General features: G+C 42.0%; 1 protein-coding gene across 11 annotated transcripts in view; it reads left to right on the top strand.

The window, feature by feature from the left end:
* Positions 1 to 23,883, top strand: part of TRIM9 (tripartite motif containing 9) — a 109,362-nt gene that overhangs the window by 63,411 nt on the left and 22,068 nt on the right. For 8 of the 11 annotated variants that reach the window (XM_053224455.1, XM_053224454.1, XM_015080124.3 and 5 more), the window contains 4 exons: positions 11,408 to 11,518; positions 12,884 to 13,037; positions 20,852 to 21,009; positions 22,203 to 22,341. In XM_053224455.1, coding sequence (XP_053080430.1) covers positions 11,408 to 11,518; positions 12,884 to 13,037; positions 20,852 to 21,009; positions 22,203 to 22,341 — 562 coding nt within the window. The remainder of the gene's footprint in view (positions 1 to 11,407; positions 11,519 to 12,883; positions 13,038 to 20,851; positions 21,010 to 22,202; positions 22,342 to 23,883) is intronic. The other 3 variants (XM_053224453.1, XM_015080121.3, XM_015080129.3) reach the window with 1 other exon arrangement.

Here is a 23,883-nt window from a genome sequence, read left to right as displayed (position 1 = left end):
CTGAAGAATAGGGGAAGGCCCCATTGTTAAACTAATGGGATTCCAGTAGGAAAACCAAGGGAGAAATGAAGAAATAAGAGAGCACAGCTTACAAGATTTGGGGCTCAAGCTTAGTGGCAGGGAAGCTTCATCAAACAGGGCCAATGCCCATTTCATGGGTACCAGAAACAAGGCAATAAACTGGTTGCCAACTAGGGCATGAGACCTGGGCAAGACCCGCAGCAAGACTGGCAATGCTGAGCCCTGAGCAGCAGTCACCAACCTTCCAACTTTATGCCCCAGCCACACACCAGGACCCGGAGACCCAGGGGGCTCAGCCAGATGGCAGGGAGCCAGGCAGCAAGATAAAGAACAACCTCTCCCCAAGGAAGCTTAACAGTTTTCTCCAAAAGTAAGAAAACCCCAACTCCAGCTTCCTCCTCTAAGAGGCTCCCTCCTCCGCTGCCCACCTGCTGCAAAACACATTTAGAGCCACACACCTGCTTCTTCCTGCCCCAAAGTCAGAGCAATAATGTGGCTGGAATATAAACCTTTCTCCCCTGCCTTTGTGGCTTGCCCAGGTGTCGCTCTAAGAGGGCCTGTGGAACTCAATCAGGCAGGCGGCAGAGCTGGGGCAACAAAGTCCAGAAAGAGCCCTTGAGGGCTCTGCCCTGTGATGAAGTCTGCTGGCCTGACTTCCTGGGTGCTGTATCAGGGCCATGTCTCTCCACATGTTCCTGATGAGGGAGCAGCAGTGCAATCTTATCAAGGAGAGGTACTGTAGATTCCTTGATAAAGAAAATTGCGTGCCTTGAAGTTAAATCTGAACCAGGAAGGAGTTTGGAAAGAAAAGTGCACAGGGCTCTAATGTCCAGAGAGCCTCAGCCTGTTGGCTTAGACAGTGAAGCGAGGCTGGCGATTATAACCCTGCTTCCAGAGATGCCATTGCTGTTTCTTGGTGGTGGCTCTTACTGGAAAACCCTCTTAGGTTCATCTTAGAATGCACTCAAACCTGATTCCATCACCTGCTCTGACATTACTAAACGATTGTTGCTATTGCCCTTCATGTAACACTCTTCAGAAACCCAGAACTTTTATTATTATGGTGGAACTCAGAATACCACTTGAACCACCGAGAGCCACCCAAAATAAAACCACAGCTATCTTCAGGAAGTGAGCTGGACAGCTGGATTTTCTCTCTAAATAGTAGACCAACCGTTTTAGTAGGTAGCCACCAGATTTTAACTTGTTCTCAGTGGAAATCTCTTTTTTAAGACATTTCAGACACTTTCTTGGTATCTTTAAGCAGAACGCAGTGAACCATTTGTGATAAACCACATAGTGACTGTAGCCGCAACTCCAGGTTTTCTGCGTGGAAGAGACAAAAGGGCAGTGACCTAGACAGAAAAGGGAATCAAGGATTGAGAAAGCATTACTTCTCCATGTCAAACGGTAGCAGAGGGGCGTGAAAGCCCCCCCGGGTGCCTCTGCTCAGTGCTGCCTCTGCTGTAGGGGACTGTGTGAAAATCAGTTAATGGAGGGACTGCAGAGGAACCTGGTGACCTGCCCCAGCAGGGCACAGCAGTGTGCCCGGGGACACTGAGCAGCAGCAGCTGCCTGCTCGCATTCCACCCTGCCCTGGGCGGCATTCTCTGCCCCTGATCCCATAGGGCCACAGAAACAGGAGACAGGTGGCTGGCTGTCCCCCACGGCAGGAAAGCTGTTCTGTCTTCTGTCTCGAGCGATTTGTTTCTCTGCTGTCGCCAGTGGATTGTATGTCACTGCTTCTAAAAACAGCCAGCAGGGCCGACGCCGTGACTACGGATGCAGCCTCCAATTTCCCTCCCTCTGCTTTTCTCCCTCCTGCCTTTCCCCTTTCTTGTCATTTCTGTTGCTCCTCAGATTTGTGAGAAAAGACTGGCCTTTTATAGACATCGCTTGCCAAGCACAGTACTTCTTTCTGTCTTTGTTGGCTAACCCATCACTCATAGTCCGGCAAGGATAATCTTATGGTCTTCCGCTTCCCTTTGGCAGAGTTCTCTAGGGGCCCTGCTTTTTGCTGACAAAGAGGAGAGTTGTGTGTGTATTTTTCTGGCAACTTTCTCTCCTTGAGGAATCCAAAAGGCTAAGGATGCTGGAAAGTGAGTGTGTATAAAGACAGTCTTTATAATCTCCTCATGCCCCTCTCTGAAAGCACTGATTGCTTGAGCAGATTGAATAGTTCTGGTTCTGAGGCAAGCTGGCGCTGAGAGGTAAAGAGCCCAGATTCTGTGTCACAGAGAATGGGGTATGAGGACACACTTTCTCACTTACTAGATGTCTAACTGTGGGCAAGCCTGTGGCTCAGTTTCTTTCACCTGTGTGTACAATCGGGTCAGAAGCAGTCATCACATCATAGGAAATTGCCAAGCACGTTAGCACAGTCCTCAATAAATATTAGCTATTATTGTTGTTATCATATAGAGAGAATGCCTGGAAACCTGGTATCACTTAGTAAGTACACTGAAGAAGTTCTCCAAGGGATTGACTTTCCATAATACTAGAGAATGTGGTGTAGAATTAGTCTATACACAGGCATGATTGTCTCTGGACCTAGGAAAGTGGCTTGAGACATATGTATGCAGCTGTGACCGTATTTGAGGAATATTGTTTCTTAATACTATTCTTTGGTTTGAAAAAAAAAACACTGGGAGCCACATTTCTATTTTCAGGATGTGGTGAACTAATGAAATGTCAGAAAGCTACTGACGGGAGAAAATTGCTTTTGAGCTTCCAAGGGATATTACTAACTCATGTTTTTGAGACTACTTGGGCGATATCCCCACAATAAGCACGGTAAACCGGAACCCCTGGGTGTCTTGTTCAAACTACATGTTTTTTGTTGTTGTTGTTGACAAAATGTGAGCAGGGGAGGGACAGAGAGAGGGAGACACAGAATCTGAAGTGGGCTCTAGGCTCTAAGCTGTCAGCACAGAGCCCGACATGGGGCTCAAAACCATGAACCAGAAGATCATGACCTGAGCTAAAGTCAGACACTCAACTGACTGAGCCACTCAGGTGCCACATGAACTATATGTTTTGTTAATATCCTTTCTGGGCCTTCTTGACCTGAATAGGACCTTAGAGTATCCTCACCATCTGTGATCCTCACAGGGAATTTGTGACAACACTGAAGTGTGCCATTAATGAGATCTGTGCTTTTCTCGGGAAACTGACAATGTCATTTTTCTTTTGGTAGGCCCAAAGAAATATCAGAGAATTATTTTTATTTATGTAACGCTCAGAATTTGAAGTAATTCCACAATGATCTTAAATACATACTTGCTCCAGTATTTTAGAGTAAATTCATATGTGTGCGAAACGAAGTGACAGGTTTCTTCTTGGTCACCTTTCAATTCTAAGATTCTTTGGAAGAAAAAAAAGTTATAGTTATTCAAAAATATCCCCCCAAAAATCTAGGCTTTAATTTCCATGTGTGGCCGGTAAATGAACGTACCAACAAAATCATGGAGCAAGAGTGCTGAGGGATAACGATAAAGTGTACTGTTTTTACAGCAGCCAACACATCCCAATTGTAACTATACACAGGTTTGATTTTGAATCCAAGTGTACTGTTGGATCTTGTTAGAATCATTCTCATTATGGTGATGATTATCTTGGTTGTTATTTACCATGTATTGCCTATCATGTTCCCATTATGTTTATTAAAAAATTATACAGTCATATCATTAAGAGTACACATTTACACTAGGGATGTTACCGGCTTGTCGAATTGCTTCCTTAAGCTATTTGCCATTGTCTTAAAACAAACAAGTAACCCTTTGATTTAGATTGGGGTGGGGGATGGGGAAGAAAGAGAGAGAGAGGGAGGGAGGGTAGAAGACAGACCTATCCAAGCCCACAAAAATTTGTTTAAATAATCAGATATGATTTAATGGGCTACAGACTTTACTAGAAAGAAAAATCAGGGTGCCTGGATGGCTTAGTTAAGTGTGCAGCTTTGGCTTAGGTCATGGTCTCACGATTCGTGAGTTCGAGCCCAGCATCAGTCTCTGTGCTGACAGCTCAGAGCCTGGAGCTTGCTTCAGATTCTGTGTCTCCCTCTCTCTTTCTCTCTCTCTGCCCCTCTCCTGCTCATGCTCAGTCCCTCTCTCTCTTTCTTTCTCTCTCTCAAAAATAAACATTAGAAATTTTTTTAATAAAAATAAAAGAGAAAGAAAAAGCAACAAGTTTAACCCAATAATCAGCACAATCCCAGTAAAACTACTGGCAACAAGTTCTGTTAAGTCCATTACAGTCAAGACATTTGGAAAGATCGGGCACACCAAAACACTTGAAACCTTTGACTGCCGTTAGGGGTCCAACCCTAAAATTTTAATCACAATCATTTTTGATTATAAGCCTATCATTAAGGGGGAATTCATTTGGCAAATTCTGTGATCCTCTGCTTCCTACCACGTAGGAGCAGAAGTCACAGAGGGACAATACAGAACAGAGTGCCCAGGGTGCCCATGGAATCACCAGGCGCCACACACACAGCTGGAGCTCACCAAAGCTACGGGACATACTTCTGAACACCCCGTACCCGCTTTGGCAACGTCCATGAAGGGCAGTCACAGACCTTTAATGCCCTTTGCCTGAACCCAGACATGAGTGACATTCCTTACCTCCAGAGGGCACTAAACACATACTTTGAAGATGACAATCTAGTGAGTCTCCCTGAGCCTCACAGCCTAGGAAACACCACATTGTATGCATCACTTCCACCATGGGCGAGCATAAATAGTGTCCTCCCCTGTGGATGGGTCCGCACCACCATGCTTCTGTCTCCAAATGACTTGTGTTTCCTCACTAACTTCTCTGTACAAGGATGTAGTATTCTACACACTAAGAGCATGCTTTCTTTGCATATTCCACCCAACGTTTATTGATGAGGCTATTGGTGACATTTACATTTCTGGAATGGAAAGTTCACAGTTTTGCTGTTAAAATCTCAAGCCTTTCTCAAAACAGGTACATGTCTTATTCATTTGATAGGGCTGAATGATCCTTTTCTTGATGAAAAACTCAAAGCCTCAAGAACCTGTCTTTGAAATGATTAGTTGCCAATGTGGGTAATTAATAACACTCGTACAGAAGAGTGGTACCAAGAGAAAGGGGAAATATTTGCCTCTAACCATGTGGGAGAATGGTGGCATGTGAGAAATTTAAAAAGCTCTTCCTTAATTTAAATGCCTCTAAGTAACTGATTACAAACTGAGGGTTGATGGAGGGTGGGAGGGAGGGGAGTGTAGGTGATGGGTATTGAGGAGGGCACCTTTTGGGATGAGCACTGGGTGTTGTATGGAAACCAATTTGACAATAAACTTCATATATTGAAAAAATAAATAAATAAAATGAAAAAATGAAAAAAATAAAAATAAAAAATAATTGCCTCTAAGTGTCACTGAATATAGTGATAATATAGAAGATAAAATTCTACCCTAGGGGGAGAAAAAGAGAATTCATTATTTTATTAGCTGAACCTCGTGGCCAAAGCACTTCACCTGTAACTCACAAATGAGTCAATTCCAGGCATTAGTTAGTCATCTTGCTTCAGGAATGATGGTGCATATAGAAATTCCCCTCCACTGACCAAAAGGACCTGTGAAGAATACATTTTTCAAGCTTGCATCTTGAAAGTACTTGTACCTTACATTAAAAAAAAGAGGTTACTTTATACTTGGGGGAAACTGTTTTAAACTGTGATGGGAAGGGATATATTTAAGAACAAATTTCTTAAAATAGGAGAGAGAATGTTAGTGTTGACTTAGACTAAAAATTCATTAGTGGTATCTCTCCAGACTCCAGGACAAACGAAAATACTATGAGTGAAAGTATTTATTAAAAATAAGAAAGAGGGGCGCCTGGGTGGCTCAGTCGGTTAAGCGTCCGACTTCAGCTCAGGTCACGATCTCACGGTCCCTGAGTTCGAGCCCCGTGTCAGGCTCTGGGCTGATGATGGCCCGGAGCCTGGAGCCTGCTTCCGATTCTGTGTCTCCCTCTCTCTCTGACCCTCCCCCATTCATGCTCTGCCTCTCTCTGTCTCAAAAATAAATAAACGTTAAAAATAAATAAATAAATAAATAAATAAATAAATAAATAAAAATAAGAAAGAAAGAAAGAAAGAAAGAAAGAAAGAAAGAAAGAAAGAAAGAAAGAAAGAATTTTAAAGAGCCATATGCAAGATGGGAGAGGTGAACAGAGGTAGAGAAAGGGTATCGAGGTCAAATTGGATAAAATAAGGAAATTCACCCTAATTGGCTTCAGTTCTTGCTGCTGGTTGTGTTACCTGAGCTGAGTGGAGGGAGGAGATTGGTCTACTAGAGATGGGATGGAAAAATGTAGTTGTAGATAGAACAAAATCTTACACTTATATACTGTATGAGCTTTCGTGGATTGCTCTATGCTACCAAAAAAGTTCAGGCATTCAGAGGAATGCTCAATTCCCCCTTTCCAAAGTGTCAGTGACATATCTTGACCCAAGGAATCACCTTCATAAATTTGCCACTTAGCAAAATAAAGCCGTTCAAGCAAGCAATAAGACTTGCCATCCCGAACAGATGGGGCCTGCTAATAAAATGGTGAAAGCCTTCTCTGAAACCATGAACTAAAGATTAACTCATTGTCCCAGAGCTAGTTTAGGCTTTACTGCAGATGAAAGCAGGAAGATTGTTTCCCAGTCCCTATTTGTGTCATTCCTGTCACTTGCACATTTCCTTCCTGAGAAAAGGAACTCTTAACTCTGGCCAGCAGCAAACATGTTGCCAACGGTTTCTCCGGAGCATCCAAGCAACTGCACAGAAATGTGGAACCCAAAGAAAAAGTGACACGGCCTCACTTCCTAGGGATTGTTTTCCATACAAAAATATAATGTAAAATAAATAATAATAGTAAATAGTAGAAATAACACAGAGTGAAGAAGATAACGAGAGAGCTGATAAAGACACACAATTGAAGAAAAATATTTATACTCTTAAAAGATCTAACTATTTGGCTAATTTCCATAAGATGGAAAATCTTGCCAAATTAATTCAAAAACTAGACGTCAATTACAACACATCCAAAAGTACCGCCTCTGGGAAACCTGAAGTTTAATTTTGAGTAGTGAATTTTTAAATAAATTTTTTTAATGTTTATTTTTAAGAGAGAGAGAGAGAGAGGATGCAAGCAGGAGAGGGGTAGAGAGAGAGGGAGACACAGAATCCGAACGAAGCAGGCTCCAGGCTCTGAGCTGTCAGTGCAGAGCCCAACGCAGCCACAAGCGATGAGATCATGACCTGAGCCAAAGTTGGATGCTTAACTGACTGAGCTACACAGGTGCCCCAAGCAGTGATTTTTATCACTGGCTACTGTGACCATTGTGAAGTGGTTGATTAACAGGTAAAATGATGGACCCAAATCCATTGTTGCAACAGTGGGAGTTGAGAGCCAGGAGCTCAGGAATATTGAGTCCTTCCAAGAAGCTTGAACCATGGAACACGGGAGCAAATGGCAAATGGCAATGGCAACCCCCCACTGAAACTCACCAACCCTTTGGCACTGCAACAATGAAGTTTCCTAAGAGTAGTCAGAGAGACCCAACGCTCAGCTCCTTTGGCATCAAATAAATCTTACTTGAGAAGAAATTTGTAGAAGCAAACATAGAATTTTATGAGGCCTGATTAATGTATTTATTTCAGCTTTTCAGTCATAAAATTATCATTGATCTGAATGCTCTGGAAAGTAAATACAACAATTCAAGTCTATTTTGCTTCAAAAGCCAACTCGCTTTGGGTTACAATGCCCAGACCTAATCCGTGCTTGTTATTCAGACTGGAGCACCAGTCACTTCTGCACAGTCCTAGGACAGATGCCATTTGGTTGGTGAATGATGACTGCTGAGGTTTCTGCTAGCTAGAGGCGTTGATGCACTGGCTACCAAAATATAACAACATTTTCTGAGAACAATTTAGTTAAGCCTATTATAGCAGAGAGAAGTAGCAGATTAGCTTTAGGTCACCTGTCCTGCATTTTTTGTTTCACTTATGGGTGGGGTTTTCTCCCCACTAAGGAGTAGAAATTTAACCTTCTGTTAAAAAGGTTAAGCTTTCCGTTTAAAAAATAAAATAAAATAATTTGCATTCCTTGAGCAGAATACTAGATGCCAGAAGAAAATAAGTCAACCAGTGAATTTTAAATTTGATCTCCCTTCTACCTGTCAAAATCAGTCTTCACATCAAAGTTGGTTTCTTTCGCCAATTCTGATAAGGAGATTTTTAAATCCTACATTTTATTTTTTGTTTTTCTTTTACTAAAATTTAAAAAGTGATAACAAATCATCTGTCAAAAAATTAGGAGATTCCATAGAGCCAAAACAATCGTGTAAAAGGAAAACTTGGAGTTCTCACACTTCCTGTTTACATAACTTACAGTAAAGCTACAAAATTCCAAACAGTGTAGTACTGGCATGGAAACAGACATATAGGCCACTGGAATTGAATAAAGAGCCCAGAAATAAACCTACACATATATGGTAAAATGATTTTTGACAAGGGTTCCAAGACCATTCAATGGGGAAAGGGCAGATTTACAACAAATGACACTGGGAAAATTGGCTATCCACATGCAAAAGAATGAAGTCGGGCCATTACCTAACACTGTATACAAAAATTAACTCAAATTGGATCAAAGACTTAAATGTAAAAAGTAAAACTATAAAACTCTTAAGTGGAAACACGGGACAAATGCTTCACAATGCTGGATTTGGCAATGATTTCTTGGGTATCGCACCAGAGGCACAGGCAACAAAGGAAAAGGTAGACAAAAATGTATAAATTTTGTGCATCAGAAGACAACAACAACAACAAAACCAATTTAAAAATGGGCAAAAGACTTGAATAGACATTTCTCCAAAGGAGATAAAGTGGCCAATAAGCACATGAAAAGATGCTCAACATCACTAGTTATTAGGGAAATGCAAATCAAAACCACAATGAGCTACACTTCACACCCATTAAGATGGCTATTATTATTTAAAAAAAAAAACAGATAGTGATACGTATCACAGGGTGTGGAGAAATTGGAACTCTTGTGCACTGCTGATGGGAATATAAAATGGTACAGCTGCTGTGGAAAATGGTATAATGATTTCTAAAAAAAATAAAATAAAATAGAATTATCATGTGATCCAGAAATTTCACTTCAGGCTATCTACCCAAAAGCAGTGAAACGGGGACTTCCACAGACACTTACACAGCCATATTCATAACAGCTTTATTTACAATAGCCAAAAGGTGGAAGCAACCCCAATGTCCATCAACAGATGAATGGATAAACAAAATGTGGTGTAAACCTGCAATGGAATATTATTCAGTCTTACAAAGAAGGAAATTTGACACCAGCTACAACATGGGTAAACCTTGAAGACATCATGCTAAGTGAAACAAGCCAGTAATAGAAGAACAAATATTGTATGATACTATATTATCTGAGAGTCCTAGAGTAGTCAAATCCATAGACACAGAAAGTAGAATTGTGGTTTCCAGGGGCCAGGGGGGAGGGGAGAATGGAGAGTTATTGTTTAATGAGTACAAAATTTTAGTTTGGAAAAATAAAAAAGTTCTGGAGATGGACGGTGATAGTTGCACAACAATATGAATGTATTGAGTACAATATGAATGCCATGTAATTATCCAATTAAAAATAGCTAAAATGGTAAATTTTATGTTATATATGTTTCATCACACACAAAAAAATTAGAAACAAAGACCAGCAATAATAAATGGATGAATTGTCAAAAAATTAGGAATTTAGGGACACGTGGGTGGCTCAGTTGGTTGAACATCCAACTCTTGATTTCAGCTCAGGTCAAGATCTCACGGTTAGTGGGACTTGCCCTGCATGGGCTCTGCACCAACAGCCCAGAGCCTGCTTGGGATTCTCTCTCTCTCTCTTCATCTCTCTCTGCCCTTCCCCTGCTCGCACATGCATGCCTGCGTGTGCTCTCTCTCTCAATCTCAAAATAAATAAATGAACTTTTTAAAAATTAGGAGGAATTTAAATGTCCAAAAATAGAGGAACAGGAATGATTAAATAAATGATGATAACCCACTCAGTGGGATATTTATGTAGCCAGTAACATTTATTGATGGTGGCAACATGTAAAATGACTATGGTATAGTGTTAAGTGGGAAGGAGGTAAAATTGTCACATATTACGATTGCAACTATACATATATCTAGCTCAAGGATAAAACCTGAAAGGAAATATCAAAATGCTTTAAAAATCTGCAGTAGAGTGATGAGATGATTGCTTTTTTGTCTAGTTTCCAATTGCTTTTGAAAGTAAATGAAATATCCTTTAATGGAAAGTGTATAATCAAAACTGAAAAGAAGGAACAAAGAAAAAGGTTTTCAATAATTAATATTAAAACTCCTTTTAGTTATTATTTGTAAAAATCCAGAAGGCTGGATATTTCTGAAGGCTTTTGCAAAGTAGTATAAATATCGAGGATGTAAGTAATTGAGGTTCCTAGAAAACTCTTGTTCAACTCTAGCTTCAGAAACCACTTCAGGATTTGGGTCACTGAGCAGAGGACACAGAAAATGAACATCTTTGAAGAAAGAAACTTTTCAAGGACTGTCATGTGTTTGACACTGGGCAAAGACAACTTCCCAGAGGCAGAAACTGTATGTTCAGAGAGAGGCCTTTCTAGGTTAAACCAGACTCACAGCATGGTAAATAGAGAGCCTTTAAAACTGTTTCCCAAATGAGGCAGTGATTGCTTCTAAGTGGGTTATTCTCAAAACTTAATTCTGCATCCGTCTTTCTCTGGCTTACTTGTGGTTATTAGCTCATTGTCTTTCAGCAAGTTTCACCTTTAACCCCACCCCACCACCCCCTCAGGAAAAAGAATCAGAATGAGAAGGAACTGGTTCGGATGGTGACATCTGCTCTTTAGAAGAGACAGGCACAGGGTGGGAGCAGGTGGGTGACTGTTCCCAGAACAGAAGCTGCAGCCACACCTCGGGTTACGCAGCTCCTTTGTAGACTCCCAGCGACCTCCCACTTAGAACAGCTCACAGTATCAGCTTCCCAGAAGACGGAAAGAAGGGGGAATTAGGAAGACGTCCCTTCAGGCACCAGAGTAACCAGCTTCCTAGGCTTCCACCATCTGCATGCCTTTCTGATGGGTCCTGTTGTTACCAGTTCCTGTAATAAAAGCATTTATACAATCTGTCTTCTGGAGCCATTGTCCACAGCAGACATTGCCACAAAATATTCTCATACATTTATTCCATTCCATGATGCTCTTGGAATATGGTTTGAAGACGCTTTCTAACATCCCAGTTTGCTTCTTTTTTACCCTCTGCCATTTTGGACCACTCTGTTCTCTCATCAACCCTAGGTGGTTCGAGATCAGATCTCTCACTGCACAGTGAAATTGCGTCAGACCACAGGTCTCATGGAGTACTGCTTGGAGGTCATTAAGGAAAATGATCCCAGTGGCTTTTTACAGGTGAGTGCCAGCTAGTTTCTACTTCAGATTCTCAATGTCCCATGAAACTGAGTCTCCGAAGCCAGGGTGGACTCCTAACAGCCCTTGGAGAGCAAGGATCCCCTCCACAATGAAACCCACCTTCAGACTGCCATGCATATATGGGTGCCAGCAAAACTCCATTGACTTCTTGGAAGCCTTGGCCCTCATGTGCTACGAGATTGAGCAGCGCGTGGGCTTTTTAAAATTTGTTTTTGCTCATGTTTAATCTTGAAAATGTAATTCCCTTTAAGTTCCCCCCAAAGCAGAGCTACTGACTTGCCTAAGAATTGAGTCCCTTTCCACTAATTTCTTGGACAATTTGGTCAGCTAGAAATGTCTAAATATGCAAGGCTTCTACCTTCTTGACAGTTCCTACTGGCCAGTTATTCAGTGATTTCCTAAATAAAGTGAAGGTTTTTCATTGCTTGGATTTCTCATGATTTCTTCAGTATTGTTTTAATGAGATGTGATGATGTCAGCTGAATTTTACTTAAGTTTTGATCGTAATGATTAAGGGACCTTGTATTAAGGAATACATAGATTATCCTTCCAACTCACATTCTGTCAAACTGTCCAAGAATGACAGAGGGAGATTAAATACAAGAAGTGGAAGAGTTCTCTATCAAAGAATAAAGTGATACAGTCAGATGATCTGCTTAAAGTGTAAGAAATTCCACTTTACAGATTACCATATGCAGCCTCTCTACTATTTTATAAAACTCGTTTCTGGAGCACCTGGGTGGCTCAGTCGTTTAAGACTTCGGCTTGAGTTTGTGGGTTTGAGCCCCACATTGAGCTCTGTGCTGGTGTTGCAGGGCCTGCTTGGGATTCTCTCTCTCTCTCTCTCTCGCTCTCTCTCTCTCTCCCCCTCTCTCCCTCTCTCCCTCTCCCTCTCTCTCTCTCTCTCTCCCCCTTCCCCACTTTCTCAAAATAATTATTTCTTATTTCTCAAAATAAATAAATACATTTTTAAAAAACCCTCATTTCCAAGTTTTGACAGGAAACCCACACCTCCTCTTAGAAACTTAGGGTTGTTGGTGCTAGTAGGATTAATTGATCACCAACATATTATGATCAGTTATAAATAGCATGAGCATATATCCAGGTTTTTCTATTAGAGCAATTAATAGCTGTTAATTATTTCTAGTGGCCCCTTCTGACTCACAGAAGGACCCAGATTTGTGTGGGTCACTCTTATCAGAAGAGACTCCTCACTGCCTACACGGAGACAGGAAGGGTGTGAGTCCCAAAGTGGTTTGGTAAAACTCCCGGAGAGTGGAGGAGCAGCATTCTGTGTCCAGTGTGGTGTTATATTTCTTAGGCTGTGGTTTTTGATGTGATTAGATTTCTGACGCCCTCATAAGGAGAGTGCACCTGACTGAAGATCAGTGGGGGAAAGGCACGCTCACTCCCAGGATGACCACGGACTTCGACCTGAGTCTGGACAACAGCCCTCTGCTGCAATCCATTCACCAACTCGACTTCGTGCAGATGAAAGGTATGTGCCTGCATCTCCCTAAACAGAGCAACATCCTGGGTGGATACTGGTGCTTGAAGCAGGATCAAGGCTTTGTGCCAGATTGCTGCAAAAAAAAAAAAAAAAAAGGCAGCTGCCAGGTTTATGAATCACCTAAGGGGTGAGGAAGTAAACACACACACTTCTGGTTAATGGTACAGAAATCTAGAGTGGCTCCTCTCTTATCACATAAAGGAAATATATGGTTGTAGCAGTGGGACCTAACTCTCAGAAAGTCAGATAAATTCAGATAAACTCAATGCTTGCCTCTTTGAGAGTCTTAGAAATTTCACAAGCCTAATATCAGGGGATCGCTGATGTTAAAAAGATAAGGAGATAGAGACAGCATCACTGTACATAAATAAAATCTTGTTACAGAAAGTAACCCAGTTACTGAATCAAGGCAGTTGAGAATTGAAGTGACTGCTTCCACGTGGATAGGTAGTGAGCAAATGGCTGAGCATGAAATCAGTGGGACTTTGAGAGGATCCCAGTTGGCTTGCCAAAACTGATCAGGAAAATGCAAGCCTGGTTACCGAAGGAAAATGAAAATTTGAGACAAGTTTTAACTTTTTAAACTTGTTGGCTTATGTGATACAGGGATATGCAAGATCTCTCTGAGATTTTTTTGGGTGGCTGAGGGGAAATGCAAGTACCTAAAATTACTCTTACAAAGAAAAATAAAACGCCAACCATGCAACAATATTTTTATGGCTGTGTAGGTAATATCCATTTGGACAATATTCTGACTTCTTTTTAACTTTCATTTTGCACTATTTATACATTCACAAGAAGATGCAAAACTAGTAAGGAGAGGTCCAGTATACCCTTAGCCCAGTTTCCATCAATGGTTCCATCTTGCATAACTAGCATATCAAAACCAGGAAGTTAGCATTGGTACAGTGTATATGTATGACTCTGTGCCATTTTGTCACATGTGAAGACTCATATGACCACCGCTGCAGTCAAGATACAGAACCACTGTATCACCACAAAGATCTCATGCTACCCCATTATCACCTACAGTCATACCCATGCCCCTCCCCTCTGTCACCTCCAATCCCTGGATTCTTCTGTTCTTCATCTCTGTAATTTTGTCGTTTTCTAATATTTTTTAAAACTGAAGAAATGTATTTGCTCTCTGCTTTTCCTAATTTAAGCATCCACATAATAAAGGACTTAGAATCCAGCACTTTAAAATTTTCAGTTTTTTAAGAAAAATCTACATACTTCCTTTTATTAGACAGAAAACCGTCTAACCCAGTAAGTTTTAAGGCTATACGCTTGTGGCTCCCATCATGCAGCTAAACTCACCCCTGTACCTTGTACAAGTACGTCTCTCATCCCTTTAATAGATTTTTGCTCTTTTATTTTCAGTTTTCTCACTTTTTGTTTAATATGTATGGCTTTGAGATGGTGCCTTCATTAATTTTTGGAGGAAATACTATAAAAATTGTAAATAAAAGCACTTTGGTGCAGTAATAAAAATGTTTAGCCTTTGCCGACTGCTTACCAAACCGAATAAGTGCTTCGCGTGAATTAACTCAGTTTATTCTCACAGCCCTAGTATGTAGCTGAGGAAACTGAGGCACAGGAAGACTGGATAACTTGCCTGAATTCACACAGCTGGGAGTGACAGGGCAGAGATTCCAAACCAGGGAGTGAGGTTCCGGAACCTCACTTGTCCTCATTATAACACAACTTCCAGTTTGTGTTATAATGTCACTGTGTAATGAACTGGCTTCTTCAAGGAATAACTGAATTGCTCTCTTAAATTTCAGAAATTTAATTTTTTGTTACAGTGAGTCTTTCTTACTGTTGAAATTTTTTTTCTTTCACACCCACATGGTGACCTGTGAAATACAGCCATCGGAGTAATATAGGGAGCCCCGGGTAAATCCCCCTCAATCAGCCTCTCTCTGTATCCAGTTCTCCCAATAAGGTAAAATCATTAAAAGGTTATGTCACAAAACAGCTCAGGGGAGAAAATATGTCCCAAAGGGCAAGAGAAGGGCTTTTGGTGGAAGCGGAAAAAAAAAAATGAACCAACCCAATTAGCCTTGGTGATGGAACAGGTAGAGAGGGTAAAAGCCTCAGGGCTTTCAAATGCTTTCATTGCCTGACCGAGCCCTCTCCTCCCCCATTTGCTGTCCTTCTGAATCACGCCCATCTGCCCAGAGTGGAGTCCAGGCCAGTTGGCAGGATGCGAACAACTGTGTTGGAGTGAACAGGCCCTTCATCTGGTATGGGAACTGCAGACTCGTGTGCTGTGTGTCACAGACCACATTCCTAAAGCAACGTCACTCAGCCACGTAAAGCTGCCTACAGAAATATGCGTGAACGTGGCTGTGTGCACACCCCACTAAAGTCTGTACACACGGGAGAGAATACCAAGCACTCTAAAGACCAAAACGCAGAACACAATCACAGCAAAAATTCACCTGGAATGCAAAATTATCCCAAACAGTTATAACAGGCCATTTGGCATGAGACTGGATTATTCCATTTTCCTTTTCTTTTTAACACCTCCTATTAATTTAATTTACTTCTGATTAGTGTCCTTCTACAGAGCTCATTTATATGCTTTGCTTTGTGCTCATTAAGTTTAATTAATTCAGTGAGAGCCAAGTCCTCTATAGACTCTAAATAATTTTTACCTGTCAGATGTCTTTGATGGAAAGAAAAAGCCAAAAGGTCATGAGGCAACAGATCTTAGCTAGCTATAGTTAAAACTACTCCTACCGGCCTTTTTGAGATCTGTCAACATACACAACTGTGCCCAGTGTAGTGTTAGACATTTTTTTCCCTTAGGCTCTTCTTGGTCAGTTTAAGAAACTGCACTTTCACAGCTTGTCAGTAAAAATATCTCAAGAAACTGTACCCCAGAATCCATGCACAAATGGCCAAAATTTAAATAGCATTAAGAATGGTGCTAAAGTAATCTGACCATTGATACAGTACATGTACTTACTAATATGTTTTCTAATAGTACTAAGTGGATTACAGTAGAAAGTTAAAAGATCTTCAAAGCTACTTAAAATATGCATTTAAACTTATGACTCAAACTGACAACAAAAATATCTGTTTATTCCTTGACTAAAAATTTTAGCATCTCTCTGGTTTTGAGATTTCATCTCACATGCCTTTTTGTCCCTTGATATCAAAGATAGGTGTGTTGCTGGTTTTTAAATGTTTCTAGTTAGGCCAGCAACTATTCAGCAAGAATGCACTGCCTAAAATTATTCTCGTAGCCGAGGATTTAACTGATCTGCTCTTTCTTATTCCACATCACCCTCAAGCAATTGAAATCTAAGCGGAGGGGCTCCTGGGTGACTCAGTCGGTTGAGCTTCCGACTTCGGCTCAGGTCATGATCTCACAGTCTGTGGGTTCGAGCCCTGCATCGGGCTCTGTGCTGACAGCTCAGAGCCTGGAGCCTGCTTCACAGTCTGTGTCTCCCTGTCTCTCTGACCCTCCCCCGTTCATGCTCTGTCTCTCTCTGTCTCAAAAAAATAAACATGAAAGAAAGAAAGAAAGAAAGAAAGAAAGAAAGAAAGAGAATGCCAGAACCTTCTTTATTCAAACATCTCCAGAAAAATATTAGCCCAGAATTGTTTTAAGTGTACAAGGTATCCCAAGGTTCATGAGTCAGTACTAAAATGAAATGCCAGCATGTTCATTCTGAACCACGATGACACAGTGACCTAATGTTTTCCAAGCCTTTTTAGCACTTAGAGAGATGGCTGTTAATCCCTTAAGTGCCTTCTTAGGGTCTCACCTAAGAACACATTTATCTTCATTAACTCATGTTGAATGTAAAAGCCTTGATTATGCACCAAGGTCATGGGCAAGGTCAGTGTGATGTGAACAGACCCTCTTATAAATCATGGAGAAAGAGCACCTAGAGGTTTGTTTGGTGGGGATAGGGTTGAGCACACATGCTGACTCACATGTAATTTGTTCATGCATGTGATCTGTTCATGGTTTGGAGGCCTGAAATGCTTGTCCTCAAAACCTACGATCACATTTCTCTTCAACAGTGTACGAATGAGAGCTTTGCAGAAATGGTTTGCTGCCCCTCTAAAGTCTATATTTTACTCAGATGCCACTCGTGTAGTTCAGGTACCGTAAAAAGGAGTGACGGTCCACCAAGGACATTCAGATAAGATGATTCAGTAGACTTGCATTCCCAGCCACTGTAGCTCTTATGGTGAAATATTTTTCTTTTCTTCCTTTCTTTCTTTCTTTCTTTCTTTCTTTCTTTCTTTCTTTCTTTCTTTCTTTCTCTTTCTTTCTTTCTTTCTTTCTTTCTTTCTTTCTTTCTTTCTGCAATTTTTTCAAGTATAGTTGACACACAATGTTACATTAGTTTCAGATGAACAACATAGACATTTGACCAACTGATACATTATGCTATGTATGGTGAAATATTTCCTTAATTATACCAGCAAGTCTTGGGGAACTTTCTCATGGATGTTACAGGAAGCAAAAAGAAACATTCCTCCTGGAATTAGGCTGGGGACTTCCCTGTAGTACACTATTACTACACACAGGTGTAGTGCAATTTAAACATACAGCCCCTGGAGCCAGTCTGCTTGGCTTCAAATCCTGGCTTTCCCACTTAGGTAGGAGCCATGAAAACTTTCTGTGTTTCAGTTTCCTCTTCTACACAATAGACATAATAATGGTACCCATTACTGTCGGGGTGCTGTGAAAATTACACGAGTGACTACACGCAAAGCCTCTCACCACACTTTCAGGCATTCAGTAAGTGCTCGAAAAGCAGCCCCTGCCATTATTTTTCATGTCCAGTGTGGGAGGCCATATGTCCTCACATGTCCTCATCACGGTCCTATGACCTTTCACAGAGGAATTCTGCCTAGTTGTGAGTGTTCACAATCTGAAGGATCTGGAAAAAAAAAATTAAATGATTATAAAAAAAAAAAAAAAACGTAAGCTATAATCTGAACTAGAATGGCTATTTGAAAACTTTAAGAAGACACTGTTGCAGAATTTCATTTTGAGCCCAGGCTCCCCTAGTCCCCTTCAAGGAGGTCAGTAAGAACAGCTGTTCCTTGTAACTAAGAAGAGAATTTTTAGCCAGAGGCTTCGTTTTATGGTTAACAAAAATGCAAAGCAATAGTCTTCTGATCAGGGCAGGGGAAACTAGTTCTTCAGGAAAAACATAAACATCCAAGAATGATCATGAAAGTGTTAAGATTGAGATGGCTACAGCAGCCCAGTGACACAGTTTTAATAAAATAAAACTTTTCTTAGAGTTCAGCCCAGGAACCGTGATGCTATCCATTTCCAAAACACAAATAATAAGTTAATTTGAAAATACTTTGGATTCTTATAGGCCATTTGTTTTATACCTAATAAAGTGAAATAGGGTAATATAACACCCACTATAAAATCTGTTTTGCTAAAATGTCAGCCTTCGTCTTTACTAATGAGGCTGTAATTTTGTCACATTTGCCTTTTATATGCAACATCACTTTGGAGTAAATAAGGAAACAGAAAAAATAATTTGAAGCACATCGAGAAATAGATTTAGACATGCAAATGTTTCTGTGGTCCTTCATTTTCCTCTCTCTCTCTCCTCCCTCTCCCTCCCTCCCTCCTTCTCTTCCTCACCTTGATCTTTTGTTTGCTTATTTGTTTAAATCTGGACAATATTAAAATCTAAAGATTAGTGACTGGTTAGACTTTTTATTATCTTTCTGGTCTTTTAAAGTGTATCCGCTGAGGATTACAAATGAAGTTCCCATGTTTTAATTACACATGACACCATGTGTTTCAATTAATCTGTTAATTATACCTATGCCTATACAAGGAAATCTGAGTTTCTTATCAGAGACATTGCAAGCATTTGCATGATTCAAGTTGAAACCATCTTGTGATGTTATTCTTTGATTTGAAAATTGATGAAATGTAAGCTGCCTGAAACATGAACAAAGGGAAAATGAAGACTGATAGGGCAGCTAATGAAATAAAGAAAGTCCAAGGAATTATTTTTTGGTAGGCACTGATTAATGAGGATAACTAACAGCAAATATCCCTGGGGAGAATCATTCCATGTCTCTAGAAGCCCTTTGAAGAACAGGTTGCTCAAACTTATTATAATCTACTCCACTGTTAATATGTTAAAATTTATTGTTTTTATAAGCAAAAACCTTTTAATGACAAAGTAGCTCCCTAATACATGATAACCTAAAGCTAGCCCTCCAATTACAACTGTTAGGTGATGCCTGTTTATATGTAGATGATCATGAGGAGTTACATCTTTTCTCTCCTCCCCTTCCCATCCAGTCCTGTAGTCTATTTCTTGAACAAGGCAATGAATTCATTTCCTCTCCTCCATTTCCAGATGTTCTGGGACCTCCGAGGCTGCAGAAGCCACTGGTCTCTCCTAAGACCAACCGAACTCCATGCCATTGAAACCTGAAACGTGATTTCCCTTCCTAAACTCACCACCTCCATTAACTGCTCATAATTTTGATTTAATTATGTTTGACCTAGTCACTCAGGCATGGTTTTATTGTATCACAGTCTTTTCTTAGGTATAATTGACCTTCCTCACCTTCCCATTTCTTGTGTTATGGTCACTGCCTGTGTTTTCTAGGTTGTCTACCATAGAACCTGCTTCTTAAACTGCTATTAAATAAGCCATCTTTTTGGTTGAGGTGATGGCAGGGAGCATGTAACTCAGTGCGTGACACAGAGTCCAGTCTTGGCACAGCATACCAGGTGCTCTACAATTAACATTTGTTCACTTAAATGTCCCTGGGTGTGGTCCAAACTGTTCCCTCCTGTTGTTAAAGTGCTTTAAAGATTAATGTTTTGTTGCTGAAAAATATTTGAAGCAGTTCATAAAAACGTTGTTTCCAAATACATATACTGAGTTTATATATTAGGAACTGGGATTATGTGTTACCTAACATTTCCATGTCTTTGTGTCTGAAGCCTCAACCACTCTGCAGTTTTAAGTAATAGAAAAGACTCTCGGCTCAAAATGGGGACAGGGGCATGTTGTGAGTAGTAATACTGTGGCAGATTCTCACAAAGTCACGAGGACACCTTGACCCTCCCCTGCCAGGCCCCTTCTGCTCCCATACTACTCTCCAGGCTCACAGTTGGCGGTTCTACGCCCGCGGAAAGAGTGAACTTGAGCTAGCATAGCTACCTTGAAAGAATGAGGTCAAGTTCCTCAGAAGTTTCGAAATGGCAAAAATCACTGTTTTTGTGTCACTTGGCACCAAATTTTCAAAAGCCACTGTTATAACTACTTAATGCACACAAGACTTGAGTAGAATCACTGGTTTAAAAACAAAAACAAAAAGGATAGAACCTTAGAAGGATGATGGTTTCAGAGCTACTGCTCGGAAGGCAGTTCCAAGTTTATAAACTGGGGGGTCAAGGCACAGAATGAATTTTATGATAAAATTTTCAGCCATGTTATGAGTTAAATAGACTTTAGCTGTCTGGACTGGAAACCCATCCCCCATGTAAAATGTTTCCCTTGGGGATGATGTCTTCAGTCCTCAAGGGGGCGAGAACAGAGCAGTTGTCTCCCCTCCAGTTAAGGTAGGAAGCCCCACCACGAGCTTGGGAGAAGGCAGCACGGCAGCTCAGGAACCATCCCCACTCCTGGAGACTCCGGAAGGGATCCAGTTCAGGTCGTCCCTGGGCCAGCTACTTAGTGGAGCCACATGTTGATCAAGGGGATGTTAACATTCTGAGACACCGAAATGTTTGCAGCTCAACAGAAACCAGGGTCACACTAATTTCTGTTTAGCTTCCTCTCCAGTCCCAGCAACCCCCATCCTGCAGCTGGAGGAGTGTTGCACTCACAACAACAGCGCCACACTGTCCTGGAAACAGCCACCTCTGTCCACGGTGCCTGCGGAAGGCTACATTCTGGAGCTGGATGACGGCAACGGTGGTCAGTTTCGGGTAAGCAGAGAACCTGCTACTTGTCAACCAAAGCCACTGACCACCTCAGAGAGCCCACCATGGGGTCTCAGGCCAAGCTTCCCCATCTCTCCTAGAGCCAGACCATCCTGGCAGGGCCTGCCTGCCCTTCAACTGAGGCTTGTGTTCTCCTTGAACCATTAAAGATGGATGATGGAGTCTCTGAGTAGAAGCTGCCCTACGCTTCTTCAGAGAAAGCGGATGCAGTGCTGTAAGCTCTGGGGTCAGACTGTGTGCTCCCATATCCGGACTCCACCATCTAGCTGTGTGACTGCCCATTTCTCGCCTCGTTGAGCCCTCGGGACCCCCTCATTTGGAAAATGAGGATAATATTAACATGTACCTTATGCATTTTTGTTAAGAGTCAATTAGACAACCCGTATGCAATTCTCAGCATGCCAGGATCCCCAACCCCAATCGTGTTAGTATCCCACCAGACAGTCGTCATTTTAAGGCTGTGCTTGGAATACAAATTATTTTTACTCATTACATCAGCATAATGTTGCAAAGCATACAGCTAAAGAGGGAGGCACATGCCTAACCTATGCTAAAGATGCATTATGCTACGATTTATTTTAAGCCTTTGAAATGTCATTCTTCCTCCAGCCCCTGTTTCCTCCCCCTTCCCTCTGTACCATGATAAAACCGATATTCCTGTGACTTTGAGGGTAGTCTTTGTGACAGTTTCTGAAATTACCAGTGGAGTTATAAACATAGTAGAGACCACCCTCATGTTTCCAAACCAGTTTTTAAAAATCTCACGGAAGGGTAAACAGCTCGGTAGGTATAACATATTTATAAATGCCAAGTTAATAATAGTATGCATAATGCTAACTAAAGCACCCAGTTTTAATTTTTTAAGCCCTAGCCACTAGTAAGTGGCATTCATTAAGGTGTGAGGCCCATGCTAAATGTAAGGCACTGTGTCAATTTGCACGCATGACCTCCATATATGCTCATATAGCAACCTCATAAAGTGGGCATTACTGTCCCCGTTTTACAGATGAGGACACTGAAACGAAACAAGGTCAATTAAATGGCTTAAGATCTCACAGGATTTGAACCAGATCAGGCTGACACTAAAATGCTTGCTCCTAACCTCTGAGCGACAGTGCATCCCCAACCCCTCATGGGAGATGGTGTTAAACGGTGGCCTGTTATTTGTTGACCCTCAGGAAGTGTATGTTGGAAAGGAGACGATGTGCACCGTGGACGGTCTTCACTTCAACAGCACATACAACGCTCGCATCAAGGCCTTCAACAAAACAGGAGTCAGCCAGTACAGCAAGACCCTGGTCCTCCAAACGTCTGAGGGTAAGGCCCTTCAGCAGTATCCCTCAGAGCGAGAACTTCGAGGCATCTAAAATGGCTGGCAAGCCCGGAGGTAACCCCACCACTGCCCACATTCTCAAGTGTTTCCATGACTTGCTCTGCATTCTGGCACAAGGCCGCTGTTCCTCTCCTGCCGTTAGAGAGCCCATGGTATGTGGATGTGATCAAACCAAAGAGTCCACAGCAGCAGTTCAAATGGCCTGGGGCGTCGGCTTCCTTTGATAACATTCTAAATAAGCTGCAGTTGAAGAAGCTGAAAAATGAAGGCCTGAATGTCCCCCCCCCTGGTGTGTGACACAAATGTATCTAGGCTCTAGGGCAGGCTCCCATTCTCCACGATACACATCACTTGCCAGTTTTGCCCAGATGATTCTAAATTGCTTTGTAGTGCTTGCTTGTTTCTGAGGGTGGGACCGAGGTTCTTTCCAGCTGTGGATTTGTGTGACTGAACATGTTTCCAGTGGGTGTGGGTGCTAGAGCTGTTCAGAGAGGGCCTGTTGGCCACTCCTGGCTTCCCCAGCACGGACCGCTTCCATCTCACCCAAAGCCGAGGCCGGCGGCGCCTGGACTGAGGCTTCCTGTGGGCACCAAACAGGAAGTGACCAGCAACTCCGCATTACCTCGCCATTTTCACCTTTGCCCGTCCCTCTAGGCTTGGTCAGGCCACCTTAGGGCCACCACACAAGGTCACTCTCTAGCGAACACTCGCTTCTTGGCTGTACTGTAAATAGTTTGGCCATCAAAGACAAGCCATTCCCCTCGGAAGAGGGGCTTGAATTTGATGACCGGGTATAACCTCTGAGGCTTTTAACATTTTCATTTTAAAAGCAATCACAGCACATGAAATTAAACCTATGAAGAGGTATTTGTGGTTGGTGCCAAAGCATTTTCAGACCCCCTGGGTGTCATTTTAATCACAGAAGTGACCCCCCCACCGGCATTCGCCCATGACCTCTGTCTGCAGAACTATAATTGTGTTGATTTTGTTCAAATTCAAGATGTTAGCTAAAAGAACTGTGGTGGTGTTTTTTTCCCACGTCCCACAGACCTTGGCATGTGCCAGCCACCCTTAAAATGGTTCACATGGTTAAAAACAAGCACAACTTCAAATCCCACAGCAAGGTTGGCAGGTCCCTAGCCATACAAACCGTGCCTGGGGAGCAGGGGTAAGTCTGTGAGGGACGGTATTCGAAGGGAAGGATTCGCTGAAGGGAAAATGGCCGAGTGACCTATTCCCGTCGGGTTATGGGGATGTGGCAGCGACAGCCTCCCGAATGATCACGTTAGCAACTTCTCTCTGGGATGACCTATCCGCTTGAGAGCAGTTGCCTCTTTTCCCAAAGCACCATGCTAAATGCTAAAGCCCTCAAGAGTTGCCTCGATGCAGGGCAGAAGGCCCTTCCTGATGATGGCCTCGTTTCCCACGTGCGTACCAGGCATACAAGGCGGTTTGATTGAAGAGTGAAGTGCATGCCATCAGAGCAGGGAGCCAGTTTGCAGCAATGTTGCTAATATGTGTCATGA

The sequence above is a fragment of the Acinonyx jubatus genome, chromosome B3 (genome assembly GCF_027475565.1).
Source record: "Acinonyx jubatus isolate Ajub_Pintada_27869175 chromosome B3, VMU_Ajub_asm_v1.0, whole genome shotgun sequence".
In the NCBI taxonomy this organism is placed as follows: domain Eukaryota; kingdom Metazoa; phylum Chordata; class Mammalia; order Carnivora; family Felidae; genus Acinonyx; species Acinonyx jubatus.
Note: the sequence above shows the minus strand (reverse complement) of the source record. Positions and strands in the feature narration are given on the sequence as shown.